A 27,734-nucleotide genomic window follows, 5' to 3' on the forward strand; every position below is an offset into this window, starting at 1 on the left:
TGCAATTGTGAATACAATTAAGTTTATCAAAATCACTTACTTTTCTACCAAGCAATACTTTAATTACATGTCTATTCAATGTGATAGGACATAGTTCATTCTGTAACAGACATAGTCCAAGAATCCTAAAAACAAAGACAGAGAAATAAGATTTAAATAATTCTAGAATACATATATCCCCCCACACATATTTTGAGAAATTCTCTACAGCCTCCTTTCTATTCAGCATAAAGTACAGCACATACACTTTTCAAAAAACAAAAAACAACAACAACAACAAAAAAACAGGAATACCAGGCTGAGAATGTTTTGTTTTTGAGACAGGGTCTCACTCTGCCACCCAGGCTGAAGTGCAGTGGCACAGTCAGGTGATCCTCCTACCCCAGCCTCCCAAGTAGCTGGGACTATAGGAATGCAGCACCGTGCCCGCTAATTTTTTTTTTTTTTTTTTTTTAGTAAAGACAGGGTTTGGCCATGTTGCCCAGCCAGGTCTCCAACTCCTGGGCTCAAGTGATCCTCCCGGCTCAGTCTCCCAAAGTGCTGAGATTACAGGCGTGAGCCACCACACCCAGCCTACATACATTTTAAAACAAATATACTTTAGAAAATCTCATAAATTGAAATGTTTTAAAAAGATTCAAACCCAAGATTAAAGTTCTTTTACCTGCCAATGTTTCTGAAACAATTCAACCTTGCTTCTGTGTTCTTGCCAGGCCTTGGAGTGTAAAATCCTCTTTTCCCAGGTTGGTAAAACAAAGGGGCATTGTCATCACCATCGTCTGTATCATCTAAGTCCATATCTACTACACTTCGACTAGAGCCATGACGCTTTCGGTTTTCCTGCTAACAAAGAATATCAGAGAGTGAGCCCCAAGATTCACTGAAAAAACAAAACATACGAAATCGTTCTCTGAAATCATTCAAATGAAGTCAGGTAGGAAGAGCAACATAAATATTTAAACATATGTGTATAACAATGTTAAAGGTAAATCAACTTTTAATTTGCCCTTTCGGAATGTGACACACAAAGCTTGTGTATTATTAGGTCTTTAACATCTCTGTTGTTAAAGTCATTTTATGAAACCTGGGTAAGCTTCTTTCACTTTATTACCTGAAAATTCTTTTCACTGGATACAGAATTCTGTCATCACTTTGCTGAATTTCTGGACTTTTGGCTTCCAAAAGTGAGAAATCCACTGTCTTTCAAATCACTATTTCCCTATAGGTAAAGAACCATTCTTTGGCTGCTTTCAAGACTATTTCTTTATTTTACAGAAGTTTGATGATAATGTATCTGGACATAGTTTTCTTTCAGTTTCTTCTGTTGAGTTCACTGACTCTTGAATCTGGAAATCTATGTCTTTTAACAAATTTAGGAAGTGTCCAGCCATGACTTATTTCTTCAAATATTTTTTCTATAGCAATTTCTTCTCTTCCCCTGAGTATTTCAGTGACATACATGTTAGGTCTTTTAAAGCTGTCCCACAGGTCTCCCTGAAACTATTTTTTTGTTTTAAGTATTTTCTCTATCTGTTCTTCGGAAAGGGTAATTTCCATCTATCTACAAGCTGACTGACACTTTCCTCCAACACCTTCATTCAGTTATTGACCCATCCTGTGAATTTTTTTCTTTCCAATATTGCACTTTTAATTATAAAAATTTCCCTTTGTTCTCTTTTGAAGTTCCTATGTGTCTGCTGAGAACCTCTATCTTTCCATTCACTAGTGTTCACCATTATCTTGCAGAACACAGGATAGTCTCTGATAATTCCAACAAGTGGGTCATCTCGTGGTTGCCATCTATTGGTTCTTTTCCTGAGAGGTGGGTCCAGTCTTTCCTGGTTCTTTGTATGCTGAGTAATTTTAGAGTGTGTCCTGGACATTGCGAAGTAGTTGTGAAAACTCTGAGTCTTAGTAAATCAATATGAATTTAGCAGGCAATCAACCTAGTTAGGTTCAAATTGGAAGTCTCACCTTCTATGTGCAATTGTTTCAATGCCAACTAAAAAGCCTCCCTTATGCTATAGCATGATATGTCACTTGTTTTCGTAATGTTGCCACCAGTTACTTCTTTGAAGAATGAGTCCTAGAACTCCTGACCTCGTGACTCACCCGCCTCGGACTCCCAAAGCTGGGATTACAGACTTGAGCCACTGTGCCCAGCGAATTAGCCCTAGGATTCTATACATCTTTCCCTCTCTGCTCTTCAATTTGTTACATATTCAAAGTAAAGCTTAATTCAAGCTGTGCTCAAATGGACACCAACCAATGGGTGGCATTACACTGAGCCGTAATTAAGCCAACCTTATTATTTGATTCTATGCCTAATACCGATATATTTACCTTTGCTTCTGTCTCTCTACTGTAAACATTCATTTTATTTATAAAGACAGTTTCTTCGGAAATCCTGCTTTCATCCCCTTTATTTATATTTCCTTACAATTTAAATTCTGTGATTATCAGCACATGAATAAAATGTTCCTTACCTGTACCTTTTCTGAGGAGTCTACTAATCCAAGATCCAGGATACTATCAGCTCCATTTTCCCTGAAAACAAAAAGTCTTTCACATTCCAGATAACGGAGACTTCTCGAATTTAGTGTATAATTTAAATTTAAAAGGACTTACTTAAAAAATACATTCAAGTTTTGGAGTCAATAAATATCCAATGCATCCGCTAGTACTAATGCAGTATGAGCAGAGAAGCTGGTAATACAAATCTTTAAAAAAGTATATCACTAGATCCTACATGTATGATTCAAGATAATGGACTAAAGGCTACCTGACAAAATGAATGTGGTCTTCATAGCGGTGCTGGAACACTTCTACAATGCTCAGAGGGAGCACTATAGAAGAACAGAAAAATGTTCAGAAAGCAATCCAATAGGAATCAAATTCTCTAGTGAATTTAATGATTCTAGAACACTAATAAATTCACGGTTTACTCCAGAAAGCCAGGTGAAAGCCGTCAATATTGTTGAATATTGGTTGCATTCAACAGAAAACATGACTAAATATGCAACTCTTAACATATATTCACAAAAATTGTTTTACCAAAAATGTACACTGTTCTTGATTTTTCTATAATGGACTAAGCTATATCAGTGTGCTGTAGCTCCAGAGACAGGGCAGAGGAATAAACAAACAGTACATAAAATCCAGAGAAGAAAACCAGGAGCATCAGCAAAGAAAATACAGTTCTCTCAATAGTCTTTGGCTTGGACCATTAAAGGCTCTGGAAGTGGCTGTTTAGCTCTAGTGCACAGCCTACCAGCTTATACATCTCTAGGACTGTATCTAATCTAAATTCCTAACTCAAAATCATGATTAGGAAGAAAAAAATACAAATTTTCATCTAAGATAATAAACACTTCAAAGCTTCAAACTGGGTATCAGAGTAGCCCCAGGATAGAAACTACAGCATAAATGTGACCAATTTTTTTTTTTTTTTTTAAGACAGAGTCTCACTCTATCACACAGGCTAGAGTACAGTGGCGCAATCTCAGCTCACTGCAACCTCTGTCTCCCGGGTTTAAGCAATTCTCCCTGCCTCAGCCTCCAAGTAGCTGGGATTACAGGCGCTCACCACCACACCTAGCTTATTTATTTACTTATTTTATTTATTTTTTGAGACAGAGTCTCGCTCTGTCGCCTAGGCTGGAGTGCAATGGCATGGTCTTGGCTCACTGCAACCTCTGCCTCCTGGGTTAAAGCCATTCTCTTGCCTCAGCCTCTCGAGTAGCTGGGATTACAGGTGCCTGCCATCATGCCCGGCTAATTTTTGTATTTTTCATAGAGATGGGGTTTCACCATGTTAGTCAGGCTGGTCTTGAACTCCTGACCTTGTGATCCACCCGCTTCAGCCTCCCAAAGTGCTAGGATTACAGGCATAAGCCATCGTGCCCAGACATTTAAAATTTTTTTTTTAGTACAGACACGGTTTCGCCATGTTGGCCAGGCTGGTCTTGAACTCCTGACCTCAGGTGATCTGCCCGCCTTGACCTTCCAAAGTGCTGGGATTACAGGTGCGAGCCACCACACCTGACCTTATCTTCCTAAATCACTTTTACTTGTCACCTTGGAAAAAGGGATATGTAATCTGTTAGATATTTTTTAGCTTTTATATTAAATTCATACTTTACAGAACAGAAAGCAAAAACCTGCATGAATTTTTAAGATAAATCAGGAAGACTAAAAGAAATTTCATGGTTATGGCAAGAACACAGGTATATTATGGCCTTTGCCAGGAGGGTATTCTGGTAAGTGAATTTGAGATTTACTTTCTTTCAAGTAATTTCTAAATAACCTAGATAACTATTAAAACCCTACCTTTCTAATACATGAGAAGAACTAAGCTGTCTCACTATGGAATTTAAGCTATCATTGAAAAATACATTAAAAAAATAAAAATGCATTTAAAACCTTATACTTTATGACATATTTTTTAAGATACGATGGCACCCACATACTGAAAATAAGTAGCTGATGTTTAAACTGAAATGCCTTCCCAATTGTACACATTACCGTCCATGTGCAATAATGAGTTCCATGGCCTCATCCACTCTTGCTCTCAGAGAATCTTCACTTGCTAGAAGGAGAAGCAGTTGAGCTGGGGATAATTCCAACAGCATGCCAGTGATTTTACTTGCAAATGCCTGTAAATGATGAACAAATGTTAACTTGACTACTCTCTAAAACCTCTTGTCTAATTACATCTACAATCTTTTATTTAAAAAATTAATAATAAAACAAGAAACTTGGGTAACAAATACAAAAATTTCAGAACCAGGTCTTTTATGAAACTGGAAGGTCTTTTATGAAACTGGAAGATCAATCGTAGAAAAATTTGGCAGGGAATAAACAGTCCTTGCACTACCACATCTTGTTAAGGCTACTTATAATATTTGTATGACAAGTTTTCTTTTTAGGTTTTTTTATATCTCTGAGTTAAACATACATATACTCAACTTCCATATATATTTTTTTCTTCATCAGAGAGCCAGAAATATCTTTTACTTAGGGTTAAAAAAAAAAAAAAGGGGGGGGGATAGGGTAAAGAAAAAGATACCTATGTTTAAGGCTGAGGACTTAACTAGAAGAAATAATAGTTTTCTGTTATTCCTTCACTATAAAATGTGTACATACAGTTATGCATAAAGACAAAAAACATAACTAATTTGTGTATTTCATACCATATAAAGAAAAACTCTTGATAGAACATTCAAAATAAAATTCTTCCTGCTATACTAATCAGCATTAATGTGTTCCAACTACAGTTTGCTAACAGTCTGCTCCAAAAGTAGTAATAATTTGTTCAAATAAAGATACAAATAAATATAATGCACAGCAAATTATTTAGTATGCAAGGAAGGTAGAACGGAGACAGTGTCCCAACATAAGGTGGGTGGAGGAAAAAATAAATTCAAGCTATACAGTTACCCTTCAGTAAGCACTGCCTTATTCCCTCCTGAGCTTCCTTCTTACTGCAGAGCTAAAAAGAGTCCTCAACCATGTGGTTTTGCCAGTAGCTGACAATTTTTTTTAAACACCACCTTTAATTCAAAAGCAAAAAAATAACACAGCCAGTTAAGAGGTAACTAAGTACACAGTACACACTGGTTGCATTGCTTGTACACGAGGATAAAGTCTCTCTCCAAGTGCCTGCCGATGTGCTGGCAAAGGATCGGGATCATCACTGGGATTCCCTTCAGAGGCTGGCCTAAAGGGCCTAGTGTCGATGGAAAGCTGTCTTCTAAAGTCTCTGTAAGAGAAGGAAAACTATTATGACTTCATTTCCTTTGACTAACAAGTAAAAATATCAGCACAACTAGTAAAAAAGTTAGAAAACTAGAGCATACAGGTTGTTCAGTTATGGTACCAAGGTGGCAGAATGCCAAAACAGATGATGGTTAGGAAATAAAGATTATCTAGATTTTGTTACTTAATTTAAAAATTTTATTGTAAGGAGTAGGACCTTAACATACCAGATATCAAGAGTCCACACACAATTCTGGAAATATTAGTCAAAAGTAAAATGCAATCCATCCTAACAAGAGAAAACCTCAAAGATTTTAAATAGCACAATCTGCCAAAATTAATTTTTTTTTTTTTTTTTTTTGAGATAGAGTTTTGCTCTTGTTTCCCAGGCTGGAATGCAAGGCAATGGCACGATCTCCGCTCACAGCAACCTCTGCCTCCCAGGCTCAAAGAATTCTCCTGCCTCAGCCTCCCAAGTAGCTGGGATTACAGGCATGCGCCACCACACCTGGCTAATTTTGTGTTTTTAGTAGAGACAGGGTTTCACCATGTTGGTCAGGCTGGTCTTGAACTCCTGACCTCAGATGATCCACCCACCTTGGCCTCCCAAAGTGCTGGGATTATAGGCGTGAGCCACCACATGTGGCCTGAAAAATTAAGATTGTTTAAGATAAACTTAGGAGAGAATGATACAGGTAAAAAAATTCAAACAGTAACTTGAGTCAGATAAAGAGAAAATAATTTCAACTGCCTCTGGGTTTTTAAAGCAGAACTTTTTATTAGTTAATAGACTATTCTTAGTTACTGTATTTTATTAACAGACTATTCTTAGTTACTATACATATGTTCAAAATTAAAACTTTACTTTTCTAAAAAACAATCCATAATTAAGATTCTTTCATTTACAGGCCTATCTCTAATTCATCCAAAAAGGTGGTACTGAATCAAAGACACAAAATTTACCTATCCCGGTCCCTCCGAGAACCTGCTCGCAAACCACTACTCCTCCTCATTTCCCTTTCTCTCTCCCTTTCCCGATCTCTCTCTCCTCGGTTCCTTAATCTCTGCATTAAACCTAGAAGAAAATAAGAAATATACTGTATTTAGATGAATGCAAATTCAACTACCTTAAATTTCAAAGTCAATGCAAAGAAATGAGACAAACGTAAAGAAAACATGACAGCTAAAGATTATCCTTCCCTCGCATCTATGTTGTTAACGCCTTTCTCTCCCTATGGGTTTTCAGGGTTAAAGGTGACTGTGTAGAATATACCTGGCACAAAATAGATGTTCACTCAATATTTGTTAATTTTCTCCCTTGTCATGTCAAAGTTGTGAAATAATATACAGCAAGTGAGGTTATGATAGTGTCACTATAAATAATGCTGAAATTTCTTACATGACTAATTTAAATATCATCTGTTCTTAGTTTTTGGCATGAAAGCATTAAAGGCCACCAGAGTATTACCTATGATTATGTTTAAATTCCTAAGCCCAAGCCAGAGTACGGTTTCCTGTAAGTGTACAAAAAAGATAGTTTTGAAATGTTATGATTTCCCAGTTTCCTCGAGTTTCGTCATTCACATCTCCTCATTTCTTTTCATTATAACATTAAAGAAAGTGAAATGGTGAAACTGATGAAAAGCTGAGGAACTCTCACCATCAGTCCTTTCTATATAGCTCATTCAGTCTCCATCTACCTACAAGTCTGATAATCTTCTGCTCCTACTTGATGTGAATCTCCTAAGGCTTTTGTAATTTTCACAAATTTTAAAATTTGCTCATTGTAATCTTAAAACTTAGCTAAGAGTCCTAACCCCAAAGTGCTGATCCTCAGTGAGGTAATAAGCTTGCACCAGGATTCTTTTTTTTTGTCTTACTAAACAGTGAGCTTAGTGACACAGTTGATTTACACTTGGCTGCAAAATCTTCTTCTCACTGGGGAACAGCAACAAGTTTGGAAATCGTAATTTGAACAGCACTGCTCTTAAAATAGCATTTTCTTCTCAAATATCCATGTGGGTTAACTATTGAAGTGAAGGAAATGCTGCAATTTGCTCGGTGAATTTTTATATCACTATGTATTTTACAACCTCTTACCCACCCGCAACATGTAACAATTGAGATGAAAAACTAGTACAATCACAAACATTTATCAAAATAAATTTATCAAAATAAACGTAAAGAAATTGTCGTCAATTAGAATAGTTTAAATAACATTAAATCAATCTAGAATAAAATTATGTAAAAATGTAAATTTATACTCTCACACATATATAAACCATGATTACCACTGTTGGTTTGAGGGACAAGGAATTTTATGATGCTTGTTATCTGTAGACTACTTACTTGTGTGGGTGCCTTTGTTGGCATTTTGGATACACTCTAGATTTGGCAATTTTTCATTTGACAAAAATGCTTGTGCAATGGCTGTATAAAAACTTCGTGCTACACCACTGCCCTCTCCTGGCTCATCCTTAAATGTGACTTTTACTCTGTGTACAGCCATTGGTGTAGTAGCACATCTTCGACCAAAGTGATTGTTAAGCTGCCTCATAGTCTGCTGAATGAGAAGATCTCGATCCCGATCAACCTATTAAAACACATCAAGAAGTAGTAAATTCAATGTTGGAAAGTAGTTAGAATTTTTTGTAGTTTGAATTTTTCTATTTTCAATCTGAAAATCTAGTTTTAGCTTTTCCTTGAGAGTTTAAAAAACTACAAAGTAATCAGAGTTCTCAGAAGCTTATCCATTACGAAATACAATGTTTAAACCATTAAAGCACACAAGAATGTCTTGCAAATTAAATCAGGACAACAGAATTTAATTCAATTCTAACACTTTCTTTCAAAGGTTTATTGGAAAACAATAATCTTGTTCAATTTTGGGATACACCAGAATACCAAATAATCAGAGATGTTTAAAAAAAAAAAAAAAAACAGAAAAAAACACAGATGAATTCCTTGATGACAAGCTAAGTGGGCGGGAGGCTGGAGGGGAATTAACCAAACTGGAAAATTGTTTGCATCTTTTCTCACAAAGATATATATAATCATTAATGAGTGTGTCTATCACCTATAGCTACATAAAAAGCCTCTGAAATCTGAGAGAAAGCCAACTTAGAAAAAAAAATGGGCACATCAACTGAGTTAAATACAACTATCCTAAATATATGAAATAATGTTTAACTTTGCTCAAAATAAGATAAATTCAAATTAAAACTATACTGAGGTGCTATTTCTTACCTATCAGATTAGCAAAAATCTAGAAGTTTAACAAATGCTGGCAAGACTGAGGCAAATCATGCATTCTCACATTGATGGTGAAAATGCAAAATTATGCAACTGCTATGCAGAAGTATCCGTCAATGTCTAGCAAAATCATATGCACACACTCTTTGACCCAGCAATTCCACGTCTAAGCATCTATCTCAGGGACACACTAGCAAAAAAACACAAGGCCATTCATCACACTATCTGTAATAGCAAAAGACTGGAAATAAGCCTGAATACCTAGCCTGTAAGGGATTAGCTGCAAAAACTGTGATAACAACCATAAAAGTGCAGTATATTAAGCAGCTATAAAAGGAAGGTAGAACATTTCACATTTTCTCTGGGATATACTATTAACTGAGAAAAGCAAGATGGAATAAAATGTATAGTATGTTTGGGGAGGTGGGAGGAAGTATGTAATTAATACACACATATGCTTATATGTTTTAAAAGGGAGGGAAGGAAATAAACTTGAAAAAATGGGTAAAAGAGACAAGAATAGACTTATATCCATTCTTTTGTAGAGTTCACTCTGCCACACTGTAGATATTTTACATTGATTACAAAATAAAACCAAAAGAGGAAAAAGGAATCCCTAAAATCTGAAAGCAAAAGGTCCTGATCATATAGAGCTGGTAGCAAAACCTACAAAGAGAAATTACTTCAAGTGACTTTAAAATAAACCTCCTTTAACTGTGTTATCTCTAACTGTATATGATCTAAGGACAAACATATGCAAATAAATCTTTAATTATTTTGAATAATCATTTTGTTAGTGGTAGTGTTGATGTTATAATTCTTTTTAAGAGACAGAGTCTCTCACATTATGTTGCCCAGGCTGTCCTCGAATTCCTGGACTCAAGCCATCCTTCCACCTCAGATTCCAGTGATGTAATTCTGACTGCTACTGTGTATGTTGTGGCATTAAAACAAATGAGTAATTTGATTAATGTTGTTGGGAAGTTGGATATTCAGTCTGAAAGAAAGGAGATAAAGACTTAAGATCTAAGAAGCAAGGCCAGGTGTGGTGGCTCACACCTCTAATCCCAGCACTTTGGGAGGCCAGGGCAGGTGGATCACCTGAGGTCGGGAGTTTGAGACCAGCCTGGCCAACATGGTGAAACCCTGTCTCTATTAAAAATACAAAAATTAGCCAGGCATGGTTGCAGACACCTGTAATCCCAGCTACTCAGGAGGCTGAAGCAGGAGAGTCTCCTGAACCCAAGAGGTGGAGGTTGTAGTGAGCCAAGATCATGCCACTGTGCTCTGGCCTGGGTGACAAAGCAAGACTCCACCTCAAAAAAAAAAAAAAAAAAAAAAAATCTAAAAAGCAAAAATAACAAAAACAACCTTGTGGTCCTACATCTTGAATTTGAATTGGGAGTATCAATATTAATTCATTATTTTATTTTTTTAAAAAAAGAACAAAATAAAATGCACTGCCAAACTGTTATCAATTAAAAAGGCCTAGAAACCATGATCGACCCAGTAGCAATTTGCAACCTTAGAGCACAGACTGTAATCTCAAAACACAATTTCCTACTAAAAGGAATCAAGGCTACTTTAAGAAATGGCTGATTTAAGGTCTGCGACAGGAAATGCACAAGATGAAACATACCAGGAAGTAAGAAAGTTATCAAAAATTACTGGGCCAATGCCAAAAGGACTGAGGAATCAAAATTGACTCAAGACTCCCATTAGCCAAAGAAGACACAATTTGAGCATCAATATGAATAATAATCTCAATGGAATTAAATACATAAAAAAATGTTTAAATCAAGGCATGCATAATGATACTTAAAAACTAAAACAAAAAAATTCATAGAGGATGCTAGGGAACCAAACTGCCAGAGAAAACCACTATTCTAAATTTGATGGTTACAATAAGAAAAAAATAAAAAGAAACCACACACACACACACACACACACACAAAAAATAAATTGGGCAGTTTAACATTTCTTTTATTTTCTTTAATTTTTTAATTATAAGTACATATACCTAAGTAAAGCTATTATTATTTTGTATGTTTTAAAATTTATATAAATAGCATGCTACAGGTATAGTATAAGAAAATCTAAATACCTTTACCTCTAGTGATAAATCTCTTGACTGCTGGTTTCTCAGTTTTTCCATTTCTCTACGGAATTTTGATTCTTTTACCTCAAAACCACCCAATTCAGTCAGGATCTTAAAAAAAAAAAAAAAAAAGCATGACAGATTATTCCCTGAAATATGTGTTTATCAGGCAGAATGGAATTTAAAGTGCACAAAATACATACTGATCCAGGTTCTGCTCCAACATCTTCCATGAATACCCTGCCGAACAGTTCTAAAGAAAGGCGCCAACGTCCTAGCAGCATATCATGGGAAATAACCATTCCCATAAAGCTACACTGTGGCCTGTAAGAAGTTTAAGGGAAGGGGCGGGGGGAGGAAATACTTTAGCCAATTTCAAAGACTGATGTTTTTTGTTCAATGGTAGTAACTTACTTTTTTTTTTTTTTTTTTAATATTCTGAGGTCTTAACTTCCTCAAACTGCATCCTAACAGAGAACTTTTCCATAGCTACTTGTTCCCCACAGAACTCATTATTTTTCCTCCCTTATTCCTTCTGTCTTCTACATACGGATAAATCCCTGGGCTATGTCTTACCTTCATCTTTCATTTTATCTCCTCTCCTTAAAGTCCAATGTCCATCTCCATTTAGGTGTCTCCCAGATCCACCTCTACTTCAAACTTGTACCATGAACCAGAATTTCCATTTGTTAAATAAATATGTCCACGTCAATGATGCTCAATTCAAACTCAGCATGGCTAAAACTTAATATGGCTTCTTCACCACAATGACAATTCTGATTTTTTTTCAATAGTACCATCTCTTTCCCTAATGCCCTGACTTAGAGCAGATTTTAATTTTTCTTCCTCCTGTTCCATCAGAGTAATCAAGTCCATCTTAAGTTTCTCTTCCTTTCCACCATGTCCTTTCTATCCCCAAAGTCAACATTCTGCCTCAGCATCTTTCCCCCAACTAACTGAAACTATTAATAATGACAAACACCTTTCTAACTGGCCTCCTTACCTCTAATTCTCTCCAGTCTGTTTCTGCACATTCTAACCACCTCAATTCAATCCATACTGCTTCTAGGAAGCTTGGGCCACCCAAGTCCACAATTCTCCCCTGCCTTATGTGGTTGTTAGACAATGTATATACAATGTATCTTATTTTCAAACTAGGTTTTAACTCCAATCTAAGCAAAAAAATTATTATGCCATGTAACCAAAAAACAGAGAGTCAACAAATCATACTGAGCCACAGTATATACTAACAAATTTTTATTAGATAAATAAAGAACCTACCTCTTGTAAGAGAATTACAGACTTGGAAAAGGAGCACAGATAAGTGTGAATCACAAATCTAGAAAGTTCAACTCTTTCTAATTATTCAGTTTCCCCTTAGCTGAGCTGCTAACAGCAAGTCTATAAATAGTAACTAAACATGGATATACATTTTTAACACTGTACTGAACAATAAAAACAAAGGATCTTAGCAAATACCTGAAAGATGTGAGAGGTGGCCCTTCACTTTCAGTAAGTCCTATTTCTGCTAGTAAGCTACTTTTTAATTGTGCAGCAAGATCATGAGCAGATGGCCCTGGTTTTGAACTCTCAGCTTCTTCTGGCAGCACGGGCTGTTCTTCCCCTTCTTTTTTTTGCCGGTTTTGCATGTTCATTACATTTTTCAGATTGGCAGCATAAGACATTTTTGTTGGAAGAACCTATGAATATTTACATTTAAAAGTTACAAATGAAGGGAAAAAAACTAACAAGATTTTGTCCTCAACTTAGTAATACAGGAATCATATGCAAGTTTTTTTCCTTTTCTGGAGCTTCAATGGTTCTGATGGCCCTAGCTGACCACCAATTCCAATGCATTTACCAAACCAACCTCAGACAACAATTTTTTTTTTTTTTTTTTTGAGACGGAGTCTCACTCTGTTGCCTAGGCGGGAGTACAGTGGCACAGTCTTGGCTTACTGCAACCTCCGTCTCCTGGGTTCAAGCGATTCTCCTGCCTCAGCCTCCCAAGTAGCTGGGGTTACAGGCGCCCACCACCATGCCCAGCTAATTTTTTTGTAATTTTAGTGGTAGATGGGGTTTGGCTATGTTGGCCAGTATGGTCTTGAACTCTTTTTTTTTTTTTTTTTTTTGAGACGGAGTCTGGCTCTGTTGCCCAGGCTGGAGTGCAGTGGCCGGATCTCAGCTCACTGCAAGCCCCGCCTCCTGGGTTCACGCCATTCTCCTGCCTCAGCCTCCCGAGTAGCTGGGACTACAGGCGCCCGCCACCTCGCCCGGCTAATTTTTTTTTTTTGTATTTTAGTAGAGACGGGGTTTCACCGTGTTAGCCAGGATGGTCTCGATCTCCTGAACTCGTGATCCGCCCGTCTCGGCCTCCCAAAGTGCTGGGATTACAGGCTTGAGCCACCGCGCCTGGCCGGTCTTGAACTCTTGACCTCAAGTGATCCACCCACCTCACCCACCTAGCACTGGGATTACAGGCGTGAGCCACCACATCCGGCTTTCCCCCCGGCCCCCCTTAAATTCACTTTTTGGCCTGAGCACAGTGGCTCACGCCTGTAATCCTAGCACTCTGGGAGGCTGAAGTGGCCGGATCACTTGAGGTCAGAACTTGGAAACCAGCCTGGCCAACATAGCGAAACCCTGTCTTTACCAAAAATACAAAATAATTATCCGTGTGTGGTGGCGGGCACCTGTAATCTCAGCTACTTGGGAGACTGAGGCAGGAGAATAGCTTGAACCCAGGAGGAAGAGGTTGCAGTGAGCCAAGAATGTGCCACTACACTCTAGCCTGGGTGACAGAGCAAGACCCCATCTCACAAAAATAAATAAAATACAATAAAATAAATTCACTTCTTGCCTTGGAACTTCAGAGAACTTTTAAATAAATCTTTATAATATCAGTGGTACTTAAGTCTCATATATTTTTAATATTTTCAGTACTGCATTCTCTTTTTTATTACTGAGATAATAAAAAACATTCTGTTCAACTACATGTCTTCTAAACCTGCTTTTTAATGTTTTACTACGTTTTCAGTGGACAAACAGTAGAGTATAATTTTAGGCTCCCAAATCGGAGCTATATCTGAAAACTAGATCTACCACTTAACTAGTTGTGTGACACAGACATTCCCACATGAAGTTTACTTACTCTCTTCAAGACTCAATTTCTTACCCAAAAAATCAGGGTGATAATGCATTCTACCAAACATAGTTATGAAGATGGAGACCAATGCCCAGGAGACAGATTTAGCCCACAAATATTAGGTATCATCATTAATGCTATCTTATTTATCTAGTCTTGATTAAAATTAGTTCAGCAAGTTAAAGTTGTAGCCAAAATTACACATGCTCATCTACAGACTTTTATTATACATGAAAAATTTAAATTTTCAGCCACATACAGCAGTCAGCTCTGTGAAACAGACAAAGCACATAAGGAGGATGGTATTTTATGGATGAAGTGATCTGACAGCAAGTTAATGACAGTGTTGGAATTCTTCCTACATTATATCACAAGGCAGGAAATTCTGACACTTCATTTCAGAAAATATAATAGTCTAAATTAATGCATTTCTAAAAATCTATATGCTGGGACAAGTTGTCCTTAATAAATATTATATTGCAAAAACTTTTACTGTCTTACCTCTAGGCAGTTTCTATCCACTGTAACCTCCATTAAACATTTCCCACTACTGGCAGATGAAGAATAAAGACCCTGACTTGGACGGCCAAAAAGATCCTCCTTTCTAGCATTTGGCTGAAATTTTAACAGAAATATTCTAGTTACATTGAATACTTTAAAGAAAATAAACTCAATCAGAAAGAAACCTTAAGACTAACTTGTTTAATTCACCTGCAACAGATGTGGCTGATCAGCCAAGGGGATGGCTTCAGCCAGAGGCACTTCAAATGGATTTGGGGGTATACACCCAAGGAATGTCATGGAGTCTGAACGTCGGAAAAATGGATGGTTTTGGCCGGTTTCTGCAGGAAGAGAGTCATCATCCTTATCATTCAAGGTAGCACCTAAACATAAAAAGATAAAATGTTTTGTTTTTTAGGAAAGTTATTTAATTACTGGATTAGGGTAACAGACCTTTAATCTGCTCAATCCAAAATTCCTACTACCTCTTTTATAAAATTTTAATGCCACACAAAAACAAGTTTATAGTCCAAACTTTTGGTATTTTAAAGTAAATGTAACAGTTTAATATGGTTACAATGTAAGTTTTATGTTATGTGCAAATTTTATGTTATGCGTATGTTACAATAAAAAATGCAAAATAAAAATCAGCATTTAACAATATTGTGCCATTTTGTATTGGACAGAGGTTTCCCATATCCTCCTCTTTATCTTTTGAGATACCCACCACCCAAATACAGTTAGATTCATGAGTATGTTCAGGACCCAACTCACTGACAACTCCAAACAGAGGAGATGATCAGGAGCTGAAACCTGAGCATTTGCTAAACAGAGAGTAATGTCTGAACAATTTACATATCTTGATAGTAAGTCAGTACACTAGCACCAAATCTCCTCAATGGAGTAAAACTTTGGCAGTGCCTTGTTTGCATATCACATATCAACGGCAGTGAGCTATGGCTGGGGTTCTCAAAAAATGGCAGTTAGGCCACTTGTCTTTCCACAGGTTGAATAAAAGTACTAGTTGATAATAACAAACTGGCGAATGCATTATTTAGCCCCATTTGAAATAACTGAAACCCACAAATAAACTCCACTAGACCCCAAAGTGTGATACTGAAACTTTTGGATAAAAGCATGGAGTTGGGATATTTTCTCTTTTCATTGTATTAATTGCTAGCATTCTGATATTTAGGAGCTGTAACTGGTAATTCTCATTTTCTTGACTAAATCTATTTTGCATCAACATTAACAAAGGTTTTGCTAAGATTTTATTAAATGTAATAACAGTACATTAGGAGTAAAGGTAAACATAATACTAAGATAAATATAAGATACAAGATAAAGAAAAAATACTGTTGGAAAGTTTGTAACATTTCTTTAATACATCCTTAGTTTTGCAATGTATAATGCAAGAATGTGTAAGCACAAATGGACAGAAAATGTAAGAAATGAGACATAGAGAAGAAAAGAGAAATTCCCACCCAGACAGAAAATAATGAAGTTAAAAAGCTTGAAGGGGAACTACTGAGGCAGCCATTTCTTGAAGTAGATTAGCAGATTTTCTGTGCACTAACTTTGATTGGTGTCATCATCATTTTCATGTTCTGAATCTTCATTATCAATACCCAGTTCCAAGAGTTCTCGCGTCCTTTAAAAAGACAAGTGAGTCATTTTACCTAAAGTATTTGTATAATATGAACAGTAGCAAAAGTCAGGGAAAACACAAGCAAAAACACACTAAAAAGGTCACTAATGTATCTAACCAATTTCAAACATTGCAATATATTGTCAGAATCTGGGAAATGGTAGAGTGAACAGGTTTATGTACTATTATTACAAAATGGACTCAATAGAAGAAAAAGCAAATCACCTAAGAAATAGCGAGCACCTACATAAACTCTAACAGAAAACATGGACTGGGCATGGTAACTCATGCCTGTAATCCCAACACTTTGGGAGGCTAAGGCAGGGGGATCACTTAGGCCAGGACTTTAAGACCAGCCTGAGAAACATCATGAGACACTGTCTCTCCAAAACATTAAGAAATTAGCCAGGCATGGTAGCACACGCCTGTAAGTCCTATCTACTTGGAAGGCTAAGGCAGGAAGATCTCTTGAGCCCAGGAGTTCAAGGCTGCAGTGAGCTTTGATTGCACCACCACATTCCAGCCTGGGAAACACAGTCAGACCCCATCCCTTTAAAAAAAAAAAAAAAAAAAAAAGGAAAAAATGAAGATGACAGATAATCAGGCCAAACTATCTCAAGCATGAAGTTTAACCAGATTCTTAGGTTTCCTATTTTAAGTGAAGAGTGGCAATGGGGAAAGGCTGGATAAATTCAAGCCCACTTTCCCACATGAAATGGTCCTGTGCTAGTTCTCTTTTGCAATGCTATTCTCCTTACTTCAAATTTTGACAATGTACTAATAGAGACCATACCAAGCAAGTATTTCTCAAATCAATCTCATGGCAAGAATGGATACCTTTTGCGTTCTAGTTGAGGTGTATCCAATGTTGTCTGCTGATTCATTGCCTTAATCCAGTATATAAGTGCTTGAAAAACATATGCCACATGCTTCAATGAGCAAACATCCAAAACTGGAAGAACATCAGAATGCTCATCATTATGAGACCGCATTAGAGATAGAGCATAATTTAGGAAGTCTCCTCGTGCAGACATCATCCCTTGACGGGCGCTAAGCAAGGTGGCACGTCTATAAGAACAGAAAGAAATGGCAATGTTTATTAGAAGAACACAAATGTGAAATTTACTATCATAAATAAGCAAAATTAGCTGAGAATATTCATAAATACAAAGTAGTTAAGCCTGCTGCTCAGCTTTAGAAATATAACCACTATGCATGATTTACAGTCTTATACTTTGTATAGAAAAGGAATTCCAGTATCCTTTGGAAGGGCAAAAGGAACTCCTTCCCTGAAGAGAGGGATTCTCAAACTTCAGGGTCCATCAAAGTCACCTGGAGGGCTTATTAAAACAGACCTCTGGTCTAATCCCCAGAGTTTTAGTAGGTCTGGGGTAGAGCCCCAGAATATGCATTTCTAAATAGCTCTTACGTGAAGTTGATGGTGCTGTTATCTAGGGACCATACTTTGAAAATCACTTCATTAAAATGACACCAAAAACACAAGCAATGAAAGAAAACATAGATATCCTGGGCAACATGGTGAAACCCTGTCTCTACTAAAAGTACAAAAATTAGCTGGGCATGGTGGCAGGCGCCTGTAATCCCAGCTACCTGAGAACTGCTTGAAACTGGGAGGTGAAGGTTGCAGTGAGCCCAGATCACGCCACTGCACTCAGCCTTGGCAACAGAGCAAGACCCTGTCTCAAAAAAGAAACAAACCAACAAACACCCAGATATAAATTGGAATTTATGAAAATTAAAATTGTACTTTCAAAGGTACCATCAAGAAAGTGAAAAGATATCCCGGAGAATGGGACCAAATCTTCCCAAATTATATATTTGATAATGGGCTTATAAGCAGAATAAAGAACTCATACACCTCAATTTTAAAAGACAAGCCAATTTCAAAAATGGGCAAGGCCGGGTGCAGAGGCTTACACCTGTAATCCCAGCACTTTGGGAGACCAAGGTGGGTGGATCACTTCAGGTCACGAGTTCAAGACTAGCCTGGCCAAAATGGCAAAACCCCATCTCTACTAAAAATACAAAAAAGTTGGCTGGGCGTGGTGGCAGGTGCCTGTAATCCCAGATACTCAGGGGGCTGAGGCAGGTGACTCGCTTGAGCCCGGGAGGCGGAGGTTGCAGTGAGCCAAGATCACACCACTGTACTCCAGCCTGGACAATAAGAGCCAAACTCGTTTCAAAAAAAAAAAAAAAGGGGGGGGGGGGGGGGGGTAGGATCCAAATAAGACATTTCTCCAAAGAAGATAAACGAATGGCCAGTTAGCCCATGCAAAGATGATCAACATCACTGACCATTAGGGAAATGCAAATCAAAGATACTAGGTCACACCCACTGGGATAGTTATAACAAAAGACAGATAGTAAGTGTTGGTGAAAATGTAGAAAAACTAAAACTCTCATACATACACTGCTACTAGAGAATGTCTTCCTCTTTGGAAAACAGTATTGCCAGTTCTTCAAAGGGTTACAAACAGTTACCATATGGCCCAGCAGTTCCATAACTAGGTATACATTCAAGAGAACTGAAAATACACATCTACACAAAAATCTATACACAAAAGTTCATATGAGCATTATGCATAATAGTGGAAAGGTGAAAACAACCCAAATGTACAACCGATGAATGGATAAACAAAATATAGTATGCTCATACAATGAAATATTACTAGGAAATGAAAAATAATGAAGTACTGATGTATGCTAAATATAGATGAACCTGAAAATCATTATGCTAAGTTAAAGAACCCAGTCACAAAAGACCACATACTGTATGACTCCATTTACAGGAAATATCCAGAATCTATTGAGAGGGAAAACAGATTAACGGTTGCTTAGGAAGGGGAAGGGGGGGAAGTAGGGGAAAATGAAGAATGATTGCTAATAGGTTTTCTGTAGAGAAGATTAAAATATTCCAAAATTCATTATGATGGTTATACAGGGCTGGAAAACTATGGAATTGGACACTTTAAATGGGTGAATTATATATGATATGTGAATCATTACATTAAAGCTGACAGAACACCGCCACCAATCATGATCCGTTATCAGAATTCTATGTTCTCTGGGGTAAGGACTACAGCCTAACAAAGATAAGGCTTTCGTCTTTGTGAAGCAGCCTTTCTAGGACAGGAAAGCTGCCACCTCTCAAATCTCTATCTTTAGTACAGATATCTTTACCAACCATTCAATTCTGCATAATTGACATTTCTACCATTTTTTCCCCAGTTCTCACGTGTTCAAAAGCAAGTTTGTCCATTACACTACTCTAGGTTTTTCTCTTTAATTTTCCTATTAGTTATTCAGGATCAAGGTCTAAATATAAATGATGCCCCTGCTACTTAATCCCTCAACAAGGCCCTAAATTCTGTTTTTGATTTCAATGCTTCTCTCCCCTCCTTTTGGTCTTCACTACTCTACTTTAGTAACTATTACCTCTACTGTAGATGCCTATCACTGTCTTTCTAAGTAATCTCTTAGACCTTTGTCTTTCCTCACTTTATGATCTGCCCAGAGTAACAAAGTTGTTTATCCTGAGGTCGAGATAGAACCAAATCCTTGGATTTTGACTTTAGGTATGAGGTACTTTTACTATATTACTGCTGTTGCTCTGTTGTTCAATATTTGAGCTGATACCTACTCCTGAAAAAGGTCACTTTTTTAACTGAATAGAAAAGAATATAACAAATACATAGATATATATTTTAATTATAATTCAACAGGCTAGGGGAGGCAGAAAAAAAGAAAGGTGATTTGAGAAAAAAAGAGCAGCACTGGTAATCGCACATACTTTCCCCCTCCTGAGTACAAAGTACATTCATAACCAATCATAGTCAAATAACTTTCTAAGAGGAGAGGGGGAGGTCTTGAGGATAATGAGACAAACATAGAGACCAATAACTTCAAAAATAAAAAGGCTTTAGTATCAGATTCCTATGATATGAATGGATTTTTAAAAATAGCTTGGATGGTAACTAGCCTATTCTGCCTCAACAAGTAATGCAAGCAAGTCATTTCTTTCTCCCTTCACAGTAAGATGAGGTCTTACATAACAGCAACTAAAAAGCTTTACCCTTCTAGGATACAAAGATTCTATCTAAACACACAAGTATAGATACTCCTCGACTGAAGATGTGGTTATGTCCTGATAAACTCATCATAAGTGCATTTAATACCCCCAATAAACCCATCATAAAGTAAAAAAAAATTATAAATTGGGGACCAGGCAAGGTGGCTCGCACCTGGAATCCCAGCATGTTGGGAGGCCAAGACGGGTGGATCACACGGTCAGGAGATCTAGACCATCCTGGCTAACACGGCGAAACCCCGTCTCTACTAAAAATACAAAAAATTAGCCGGGCGCGGTGGCGGGCACCTGTAGTCCCAGCTACTCAGGAGGCTGAGGCAGGAGAACGGCGTGAACCCGGGAGGCGGAGCTTGGAGTGAGTCAAGATGGCGCCACTGCACTCCAGCCTGGGTGAGAGCGCGAGACTCCATCTCAACAACAACAAAAAAATTGTAAGTTGGAGATCCATTTTAAGTTGGGGACGTTCTGTATATATGAAGAATTTCATACCGTCTGCCTTCAAGTGTTCGTAAGCTAGCTTCTTCTCGCGCAGTCATCCTCTCTCTTCTCGCTGAATTCTGAGAAGCGTGAAGAGGATGATTTGGATGTCCAGGATCACCAGCAGATGCTAATGCAGAACCATAACGTAATTGAGCTTCAGTAGAATCCATAATACTGACCATCCAGTTCCAAGTGGGAATAAGCTTTTCTTCTACATAGTTCTATGAAGACCAAACTAAAATAGTTAAAACTATCCAAACATAGCTAAATTCGATACAGCAGCAGTATGTCAACTTTTAAACATTTGTAACATTTAATTCCCCTAATACTGGAATTCTCATAATTGACAGCCAAAAAAATACACTGGAATGAGAAACTTTTCAGTGCTTTCATACCTGTAAGTTTACTGCATCTTGGTAAGTCAATTTCACGGCTGCTGGAATCTGAGAGTATACTAGGTGATTATACTTAGGAATAAGGCCCATCAAGTCCGAGATTTGTCTAATGACAATGCTGTAAGCCCTGGCTAAACTGCTTGCAGATGTTAGGTAACTGCTGGCGTTGCTAGCTTCCAAAGCAGCTGCTGCAGCTGCAGCACTTGTACTGATGGTACCACTCCGGCGTAAGTTTGAAGGATCAATATAAATCAAACCCGCTGAACTTGCTATAAGGAAAAACGACAACGACAATGAGCTAATGTTAGTTCTTAATTGTGTTTCTCTGGGATTATATATACTTATGTAAATCTAAATGGTCAATTGTGGTAGTCAAGCAAAAAACTTTGCCCAAACCACACTATTTTGGGGAGGGGAGTATGGAGGGGACAAGAATTAATATAAAGTTCTCAACTGGGGGAAATCTGATCCCCATAGCACCCCCCCACACACCCTGCCAAAGGGTCTATACATTTGGCAGTATCTGCAGACATTCTTGGTTATCACAACTGTGGGAGCCAAGGGGAGGGGAAGAAGGGTGAGAGGGGTTTTACTGGCATCTAGTGGGTGTAGGTTAGGGATGCTGCTTAACATCCCACAATGCACAAGACAGCCTCCCACAATTATCCAGCCCAAAAATGCAATAATGCAAAGACTGGGAAACCCTGCTATAATCATATGTACATAATTTTTATATTTGAAACTCAACAAAACAATGAGGAACTATCATAAAACTAATTTTATCCCCAGATGAACATGCATAAGTTTAAAAATCTATCTAAGTATTCTTAGGAATACCAAGTTTTCAGACTTGCCTGCTGGTGTCGATGTACTGGAAGGGGCTGTACTGGCTGCTCGCTGATGCTGGGTGTTGCGGACAGCCCACTGCATTGAGCGGGGAGCTTGGGCAGCACCATTGGCATGGGAGCTATTTGTGGTTCTTTCTAATGGTTCATCGAGCATAAAGGTCTCCTGTTCTATGTCGTCACTCTGACTACTGCTGCTATCAGAATCACTCGAGTCATTCGATTGAGAATCATCTTCAGAAAAGAAGGCAGGAACACTGCTTGCTCCTAAAATTTTTATTTTTAAAACCAAAAACATTGTGAGTTTAATAATTAAAATTACAATCTACTCCCTCATTCAGGAAAACATACATATTAAACATACATATTAAACACAATCCCAGACTGTATTTAATAATCCACAAAACCCACCACTAAAATAGTTTTTATTAGAAAATAACTTAAGTCTGGCTCTGTGGCTTAGGCAGGAGTGCAGTGTCACCATCTCGGCTCACTGCAACCTCTGCCTCCTGGGTTCAAGTTATTCGTATGCCTCAGTCTCCTAAATAAATAACTTTTAGTTGGGTGTAGGCACATGCCTATAATCCCAACAACTGAGGAGGCTGAGGTGGGACGACTCCTTGAGCTCAGGAACTCAAGACCAGTCTGGGCAACATAGCAAGATCCCATCTCTTTTAAAAAAAAAAAAAAATTAGCCCGATGTGGTGGCTTGCACCTGTAGTCCCAGCTACTCAGGGGGCTGAGGTAGGAGCTCAGGAGGTCAAGGCTGGAAAGAACTCTGACTGCACCACTGGAATATCCAGCCTGGGTGACAGAGTGAGACCCAATTCCAAAAAAAAACAAAAGACAAGAAAATACAAATCTTTTAAATAAACTTTAAAATTCATTCATTATTTAATAACCAGAAAAGCTGGAGAGTTATTAAAATAATACTTTCTTTTCTAATACCCAGAGAACAAGGATGAAGTTATAAAAATGCTTAGCTACCCTTGCGTATATCACACAAAGTATGAACAAATCCACACTGAATACACACACACAGCCTTAGCATAAGCAAGAAGGTTGTTGGGATAAGGCAACATACCTGCTTCTGAACCAGCAGTTGCTGCAGTGACAACGCTTCTGCGCCCACTAGCATTATCTTGGTTGCTGTGGTTACTTTCACTATCGCTTTCTGTTTCAGCTGCTGCTAACAAGTCCAGCTCCATATCACTCCCTAAAAAAATACATTTAAATAAGAAAAAAGCACACACTCACTATGGTTTAAAACAGGGTCTGATAAGCCAGAATATCATAAGGGTGGTAACTAAGAAGGCATGGGGGGTGGGAGTTGGGGAGAAGGGGAATTGTGTGAGAGAGAAGGGATAACTACTAAAAAAAGACTCAGTAACTACTCAACCTTAGAAGAATGGCTAGGGAAATTATGGTAGTCAACAGACTAGCACATCAGGGCAGTGCAGGGGAGGACTGAAAGTAAATATACAAGTTATCAGCATCTGGGTGTAATTATGGGTGATTTATTTTCCTTTAATTTCCAAATGTTTCATAATGCACCTATGATTTAGTTTTTAAAAGTCTTTTAAGAAACTGACTTAAAAAGAAAAAATGGAAATTATTTTATATATGTATTATATATAGCACCTAAATTTTCCAAATAGATGCTATAGAAACCCTTGGCAGAAAGTTTAAATTGACCATTTCACTACACATTCAAATGAGGTTTCTCGCTGTATTTAATATCTCCCTTTAAAAGTACCTGATTTACTCATACTGAGTAATTTCTCAAATAACCTGCATACCGTCTTCATCATGCTCATCATGTTGTCCCTCTGCCTCAGCATTTTCTTCCCCATGTTCTTCCTGTTCATCGTGATGATCCTCTTCTCCAGCCACACCCTCCACCACCTCAACCTAAATCCAGAATCTTATTTGTAGACAATCAAAGTACATAATAAACCTTTATCTCTACCAGCGTTCTCCCAAAGTAGCTAGTTAACTAAAATGCAAAGATCCCTAACCATAGAGAATTCAAAATCATGTATCAAGCAGTTTTGAAAATCTTCATCTGTTAGTGACAATTTGCTATCAAAAATTACATCCTGGCCAGGCACAGTGGCTCACACCTATAATCCCAACACTCTGGGAGGCCGAGATGGAGACGGGCGGATCACAAAGTCAAGAGATCAAAACCATCCTGGCCAACATGGTGAGACCCCAAATCTGCTAAAAACACAAAAATTAGCCAGGCGTGGTGCGTGCCTGTAGTCTCAGCTACTCGGGAGGCTGAGGCAGGAGAATCGCTTGAACCCGGGAGGCAGAGGTTGCAGTGAGCTGAGATTGCACCACTGCACTCCAGTCTGGGTGACAGAGTGAGACTCCGTCTCAAAAAAAAAAAAACAAAAAAAAAACAAAAACAAAACAAACAAACAAAAAAAAAACAGAGTATCCTTGCTGTTAACACTGAGACTATCTCAACTCTTAATCCTTAGGTAAAGACAACTTTGTGTCCAATTTCCTAATATCCAGTAAGTCACAAATTATTAAAATAATTTTACTATGTATAACCACAAATGAGAATATATAACAAACACCTAAAAACTGGATGCAAATGCATATAGTAGTCTCAAGCTACTATTAATGTGATTTCTAGTGACTACTCTTCTTTTCCCACAAAATAAAAGCTTTTTAAATCTACCACAATTAAAATCACCTCTTCCACATCCGCTGAAACAATATCATCCTGTTCTTCATCTCTGCCCCGAACAGGCTGTGACTGGCTGATGCGCCTCTGTTGTGGATTCCTGATGATGTAGGATGACTGAGACTGACTGGAGCTGTAAAGAATCAGAAGCTTATGAGTATACTGCTGCCACAGCTCAGATATGCAACACATATTTTTATCTAACTCATTTATTACATCTGAGACACTTGCTAGGATGTGACTTTAAATCTGAGCTGAGAATTCTTGGAAACCAACAATACTTAATCTATAATATATCAGAAAATATAAATCTCAGAATATGTTTTTTTCTTTTTAAGTCATTTCAAATCTGTGTTGATGCACATATTTGTATGAGTCCATCCCATCGAAAAATTCTACAGGAAAATTTTTCCTCCTCCACCAGCAGGTCTCAGTTTCCAAAGGCTCTGACAGCACCATTTGTCCATTAACAGGAAGTGTTTAATACAAGTGATCTAACTTTTAGGAGATCTGACATGATTTCTACTTTGAATGAGCTTATTAACTAATGACTTGCTGATGTTTGTGGGGAAAATATCAGTTCAAAAGCATGATTTTAAAATAGAGTCATAACCAAAGGCAAAGTGGCAAAAGTTTCAATTCCCTAAACACCTGACTTGGAAACAACCAAGAAAAGACAGTTGACTGCATTATAAAAGGAAAAGGGAGAACCAGAAAATACAGCTTAAAATACAGGCCAGAAATCTGAAATTGGCTAAATAACCCTGTCACCTATTATTTATAAAGAAATGGGGGGTAAAAGATGTTGAAATCAAAAGATCTTTAAGTGATTGCACTGACAGGTTCTTTCCTTATCTCAGTTGCTATGAGAAATGAGAATCAAACCAATTACACCTGAGAGTTGACTGAAACATCATGCTTTCAAACAAACAGATAAGTGGTCTCAATATGATGTTTAACACTAGAACTGTAAGTAACTGGTAAAACGGAGATTATGGATTACAAAAGTGGGAAAGGCTAAGAGAAAATCTGTAGAGATGAAAAAGGGTATTTCCAATCACTAAAGAGATTTCAATATTAAAACATAAAAGTCAGCATTGTGTGAAGCCACAACTAATGAGTATTTCTTTTTTAAAACAAACATCCTGGAACAAACATCCAAAGAACTATAGTCCCCTCAAAGTGCTTACTTTAAGAAGTTATGCACTTAGTATGTGTAATACTGCCAAAACAGGCTGGGTATAGTGGCTAATGCATGTAATCCCAATGTTCTGAGAGGCTGAGGTGGGAGGATTGCTTGAGGACAGGAATTTAAGATCAACTTGGGCAACATGGCGAGACCCAATCTCTACAAGAAATTTAAAAAGAGTAATTTAAAAATACCAATACATAAAACATATTACATGAACATTCCTTACCTGAAATGCTTGGGACCAGAGTGTTTGATCTTGTGTGTGTCGTTTTTTTTTTGGGTTTGTTTGTTTGTTTGTTTTGGAGTATCTACATTACATATATTTACCAGTTGAGCATCCTCAATCCCAAAATCCAAAATGCTCCAACAAGCATTTCCTCTGAGCATCATGGTGGTGCTCAGAAAGTTTCAGGTTTTGCAGCATTTCAGATTTCACACTTTCAGATTAGGAATACTCAACCTGTGTAACTCCCCAGTTACCTGTGTGACTTCAACTTTTTTCCCAACAGACTTGCTGGCACAGTGAAGCACAACAGTCCTGAAACCTCGTCTAAAAAGTCCTGTTAATACACTTCTAAGTTTTGGGGACTTCTAGTTCCGGCAATTTGGCAGACTGTGCAGAGAAACCACTCTTGTTAAGGAACACACATATATGCTAGATATTTAAAAAAAAAAAAAAAAAAAGGACAGCTATGCTGGTGATAAAGAGAAATGATTATCCTGTATAAAACTTGGAGAGAATAGTCCCAAAGGTACCTACTGATGTCTCTTGGGCTAGAAGGGCTTCAAGGAACCACAGATTTCACATGAGAGTCCGGAGGCTAAGCAAAGGATAAAAAGTCATCACAGTAATCTCCTCTTCTGTCCCCCTCACATATACAAAGCTGAACATAAATCTTAAAAGGACAACACCATGAAGCAGTGAAACAGAAAAATCATACCTCAAGAGACTTACCTATGTCAGCCATGAATGGATGCAGAAGTTCTCTTTTGAGAACTTCTAACTACAAGTCTGCATTTTAGAGAGTTTTGGACTGCACTCTACACTATAAAGTCTGGTTCAGTGTTGGTTAACTGTGTGGCGGCTCAACACTATCAGCAAGCACCAAGCAGTCTTCCTCTCTACTCTGCCATCTACTATCCAGGAGAATACAAAAAAAAGGAAGGATCTGCCAAGACAAGTCTAGCATCTAAACTTTAACTAGCTGTGTTACACTGGAGAAGTTGCCTAACTTTTCTGAGCCGTAGTTTCCCCATTTTACAAACTAGAATGATAGTGGTTATCTATGACGTATTGGGAAAATTAAAACAGGTAATGTGTCTACAATACTTAGGAAAGTTCCTAGTACATACTAAAATTTCAGTAACTATTAGTTACTGTTATATGAAAGACATGGAAATAAAGTAGAAACAGATTATTTGTTAAGAACATTTTCAAGAGGTGGAAAGAAGCAACGGAAAAAACCACTCTTAAGACTTCACACTCAATGGGGTGATATACACCATCTATAATCCAACACAAGTGAAATCCCAGAGAATGGTCAAGTCTGTGTTTTTAAACTTAAGATATCCTTGGAATACTAGTCAAAATACACCCTTTATGGGTAAGAAT

General features: G+C 37.6%; 1 protein-coding gene across 3 annotated transcripts in view; it reads right to left on the bottom strand.

The window, feature by feature from the left end:
• The window catches only part of UBR5 (ubiquitin protein ligase E3 component n-recognin 5), a 156,253-nt gene that overhangs the window by 11,891 nt on the left and 116,628 nt on the right, over window positions 1-27,734 (bottom strand). For 2 of the 3 annotated variants that reach the window (XM_025393634.1, XM_025393635.1), the window contains exons 35-54: window positions 24,940-25,063; window positions 24,029-24,140; window positions 23,314-23,445; window positions 22,239-22,496; window positions 21,385-21,653; window positions 20,999-21,210; window positions 17,239-17,469; window positions 16,331-16,404; window positions 14,964-15,136; window positions 14,754-14,867; window positions 12,587-12,807; window positions 11,311-11,431; window positions 11,120-11,218; window positions 8,107-8,350; window positions 6,721-6,832; window positions 5,617-5,761; window positions 4,525-4,655; window positions 2,487-2,547; window positions 665-840; window positions 41-125 (exon numbers count right to left, since the gene is read on the bottom strand). In XM_025393634.1, the coding sequence (XP_025249419.1) occupies window positions 41-125; window positions 665-840; window positions 2,487-2,547; window positions 4,525-4,655; window positions 5,617-5,761; window positions 6,721-6,832; window positions 8,107-8,350; window positions 11,120-11,218; window positions 11,311-11,431; window positions 12,587-12,807; window positions 14,754-14,867; window positions 14,964-15,136; window positions 16,331-16,404; window positions 17,239-17,469; window positions 20,999-21,210; window positions 21,385-21,653; window positions 22,239-22,496; window positions 23,314-23,445; window positions 24,029-24,140; window positions 24,940-25,063 (3,094 nt within the window). Of the gene's footprint in view, window positions 1-40; window positions 126-664; window positions 844-2,486; window positions 2,548-4,524; window positions 4,656-5,616; window positions 5,762-6,720; window positions 6,833-8,106; window positions 8,351-11,119; window positions 11,219-11,310; window positions 11,432-12,586; window positions 12,808-14,753; window positions 14,868-14,963; window positions 15,137-16,330; window positions 16,405-17,238; window positions 17,470-20,998; window positions 21,211-21,384; window positions 21,654-22,238; window positions 22,497-23,313; window positions 23,446-24,028; window positions 24,141-24,939; window positions 25,064-27,734 lie in introns of all 3 variants that reach the window. The other variant, XM_025393633.1, reaches the window with a different exon arrangement.

This window comes from Theropithecus gelada, chromosome 8 (genome assembly GCF_003255815.1).
Source record: "Theropithecus gelada isolate Dixy chromosome 8, Tgel_1.0, whole genome shotgun sequence".
Classification (NCBI taxonomy): domain Eukaryota; kingdom Metazoa; phylum Chordata; class Mammalia; order Primates; family Cercopithecidae; genus Theropithecus; species Theropithecus gelada.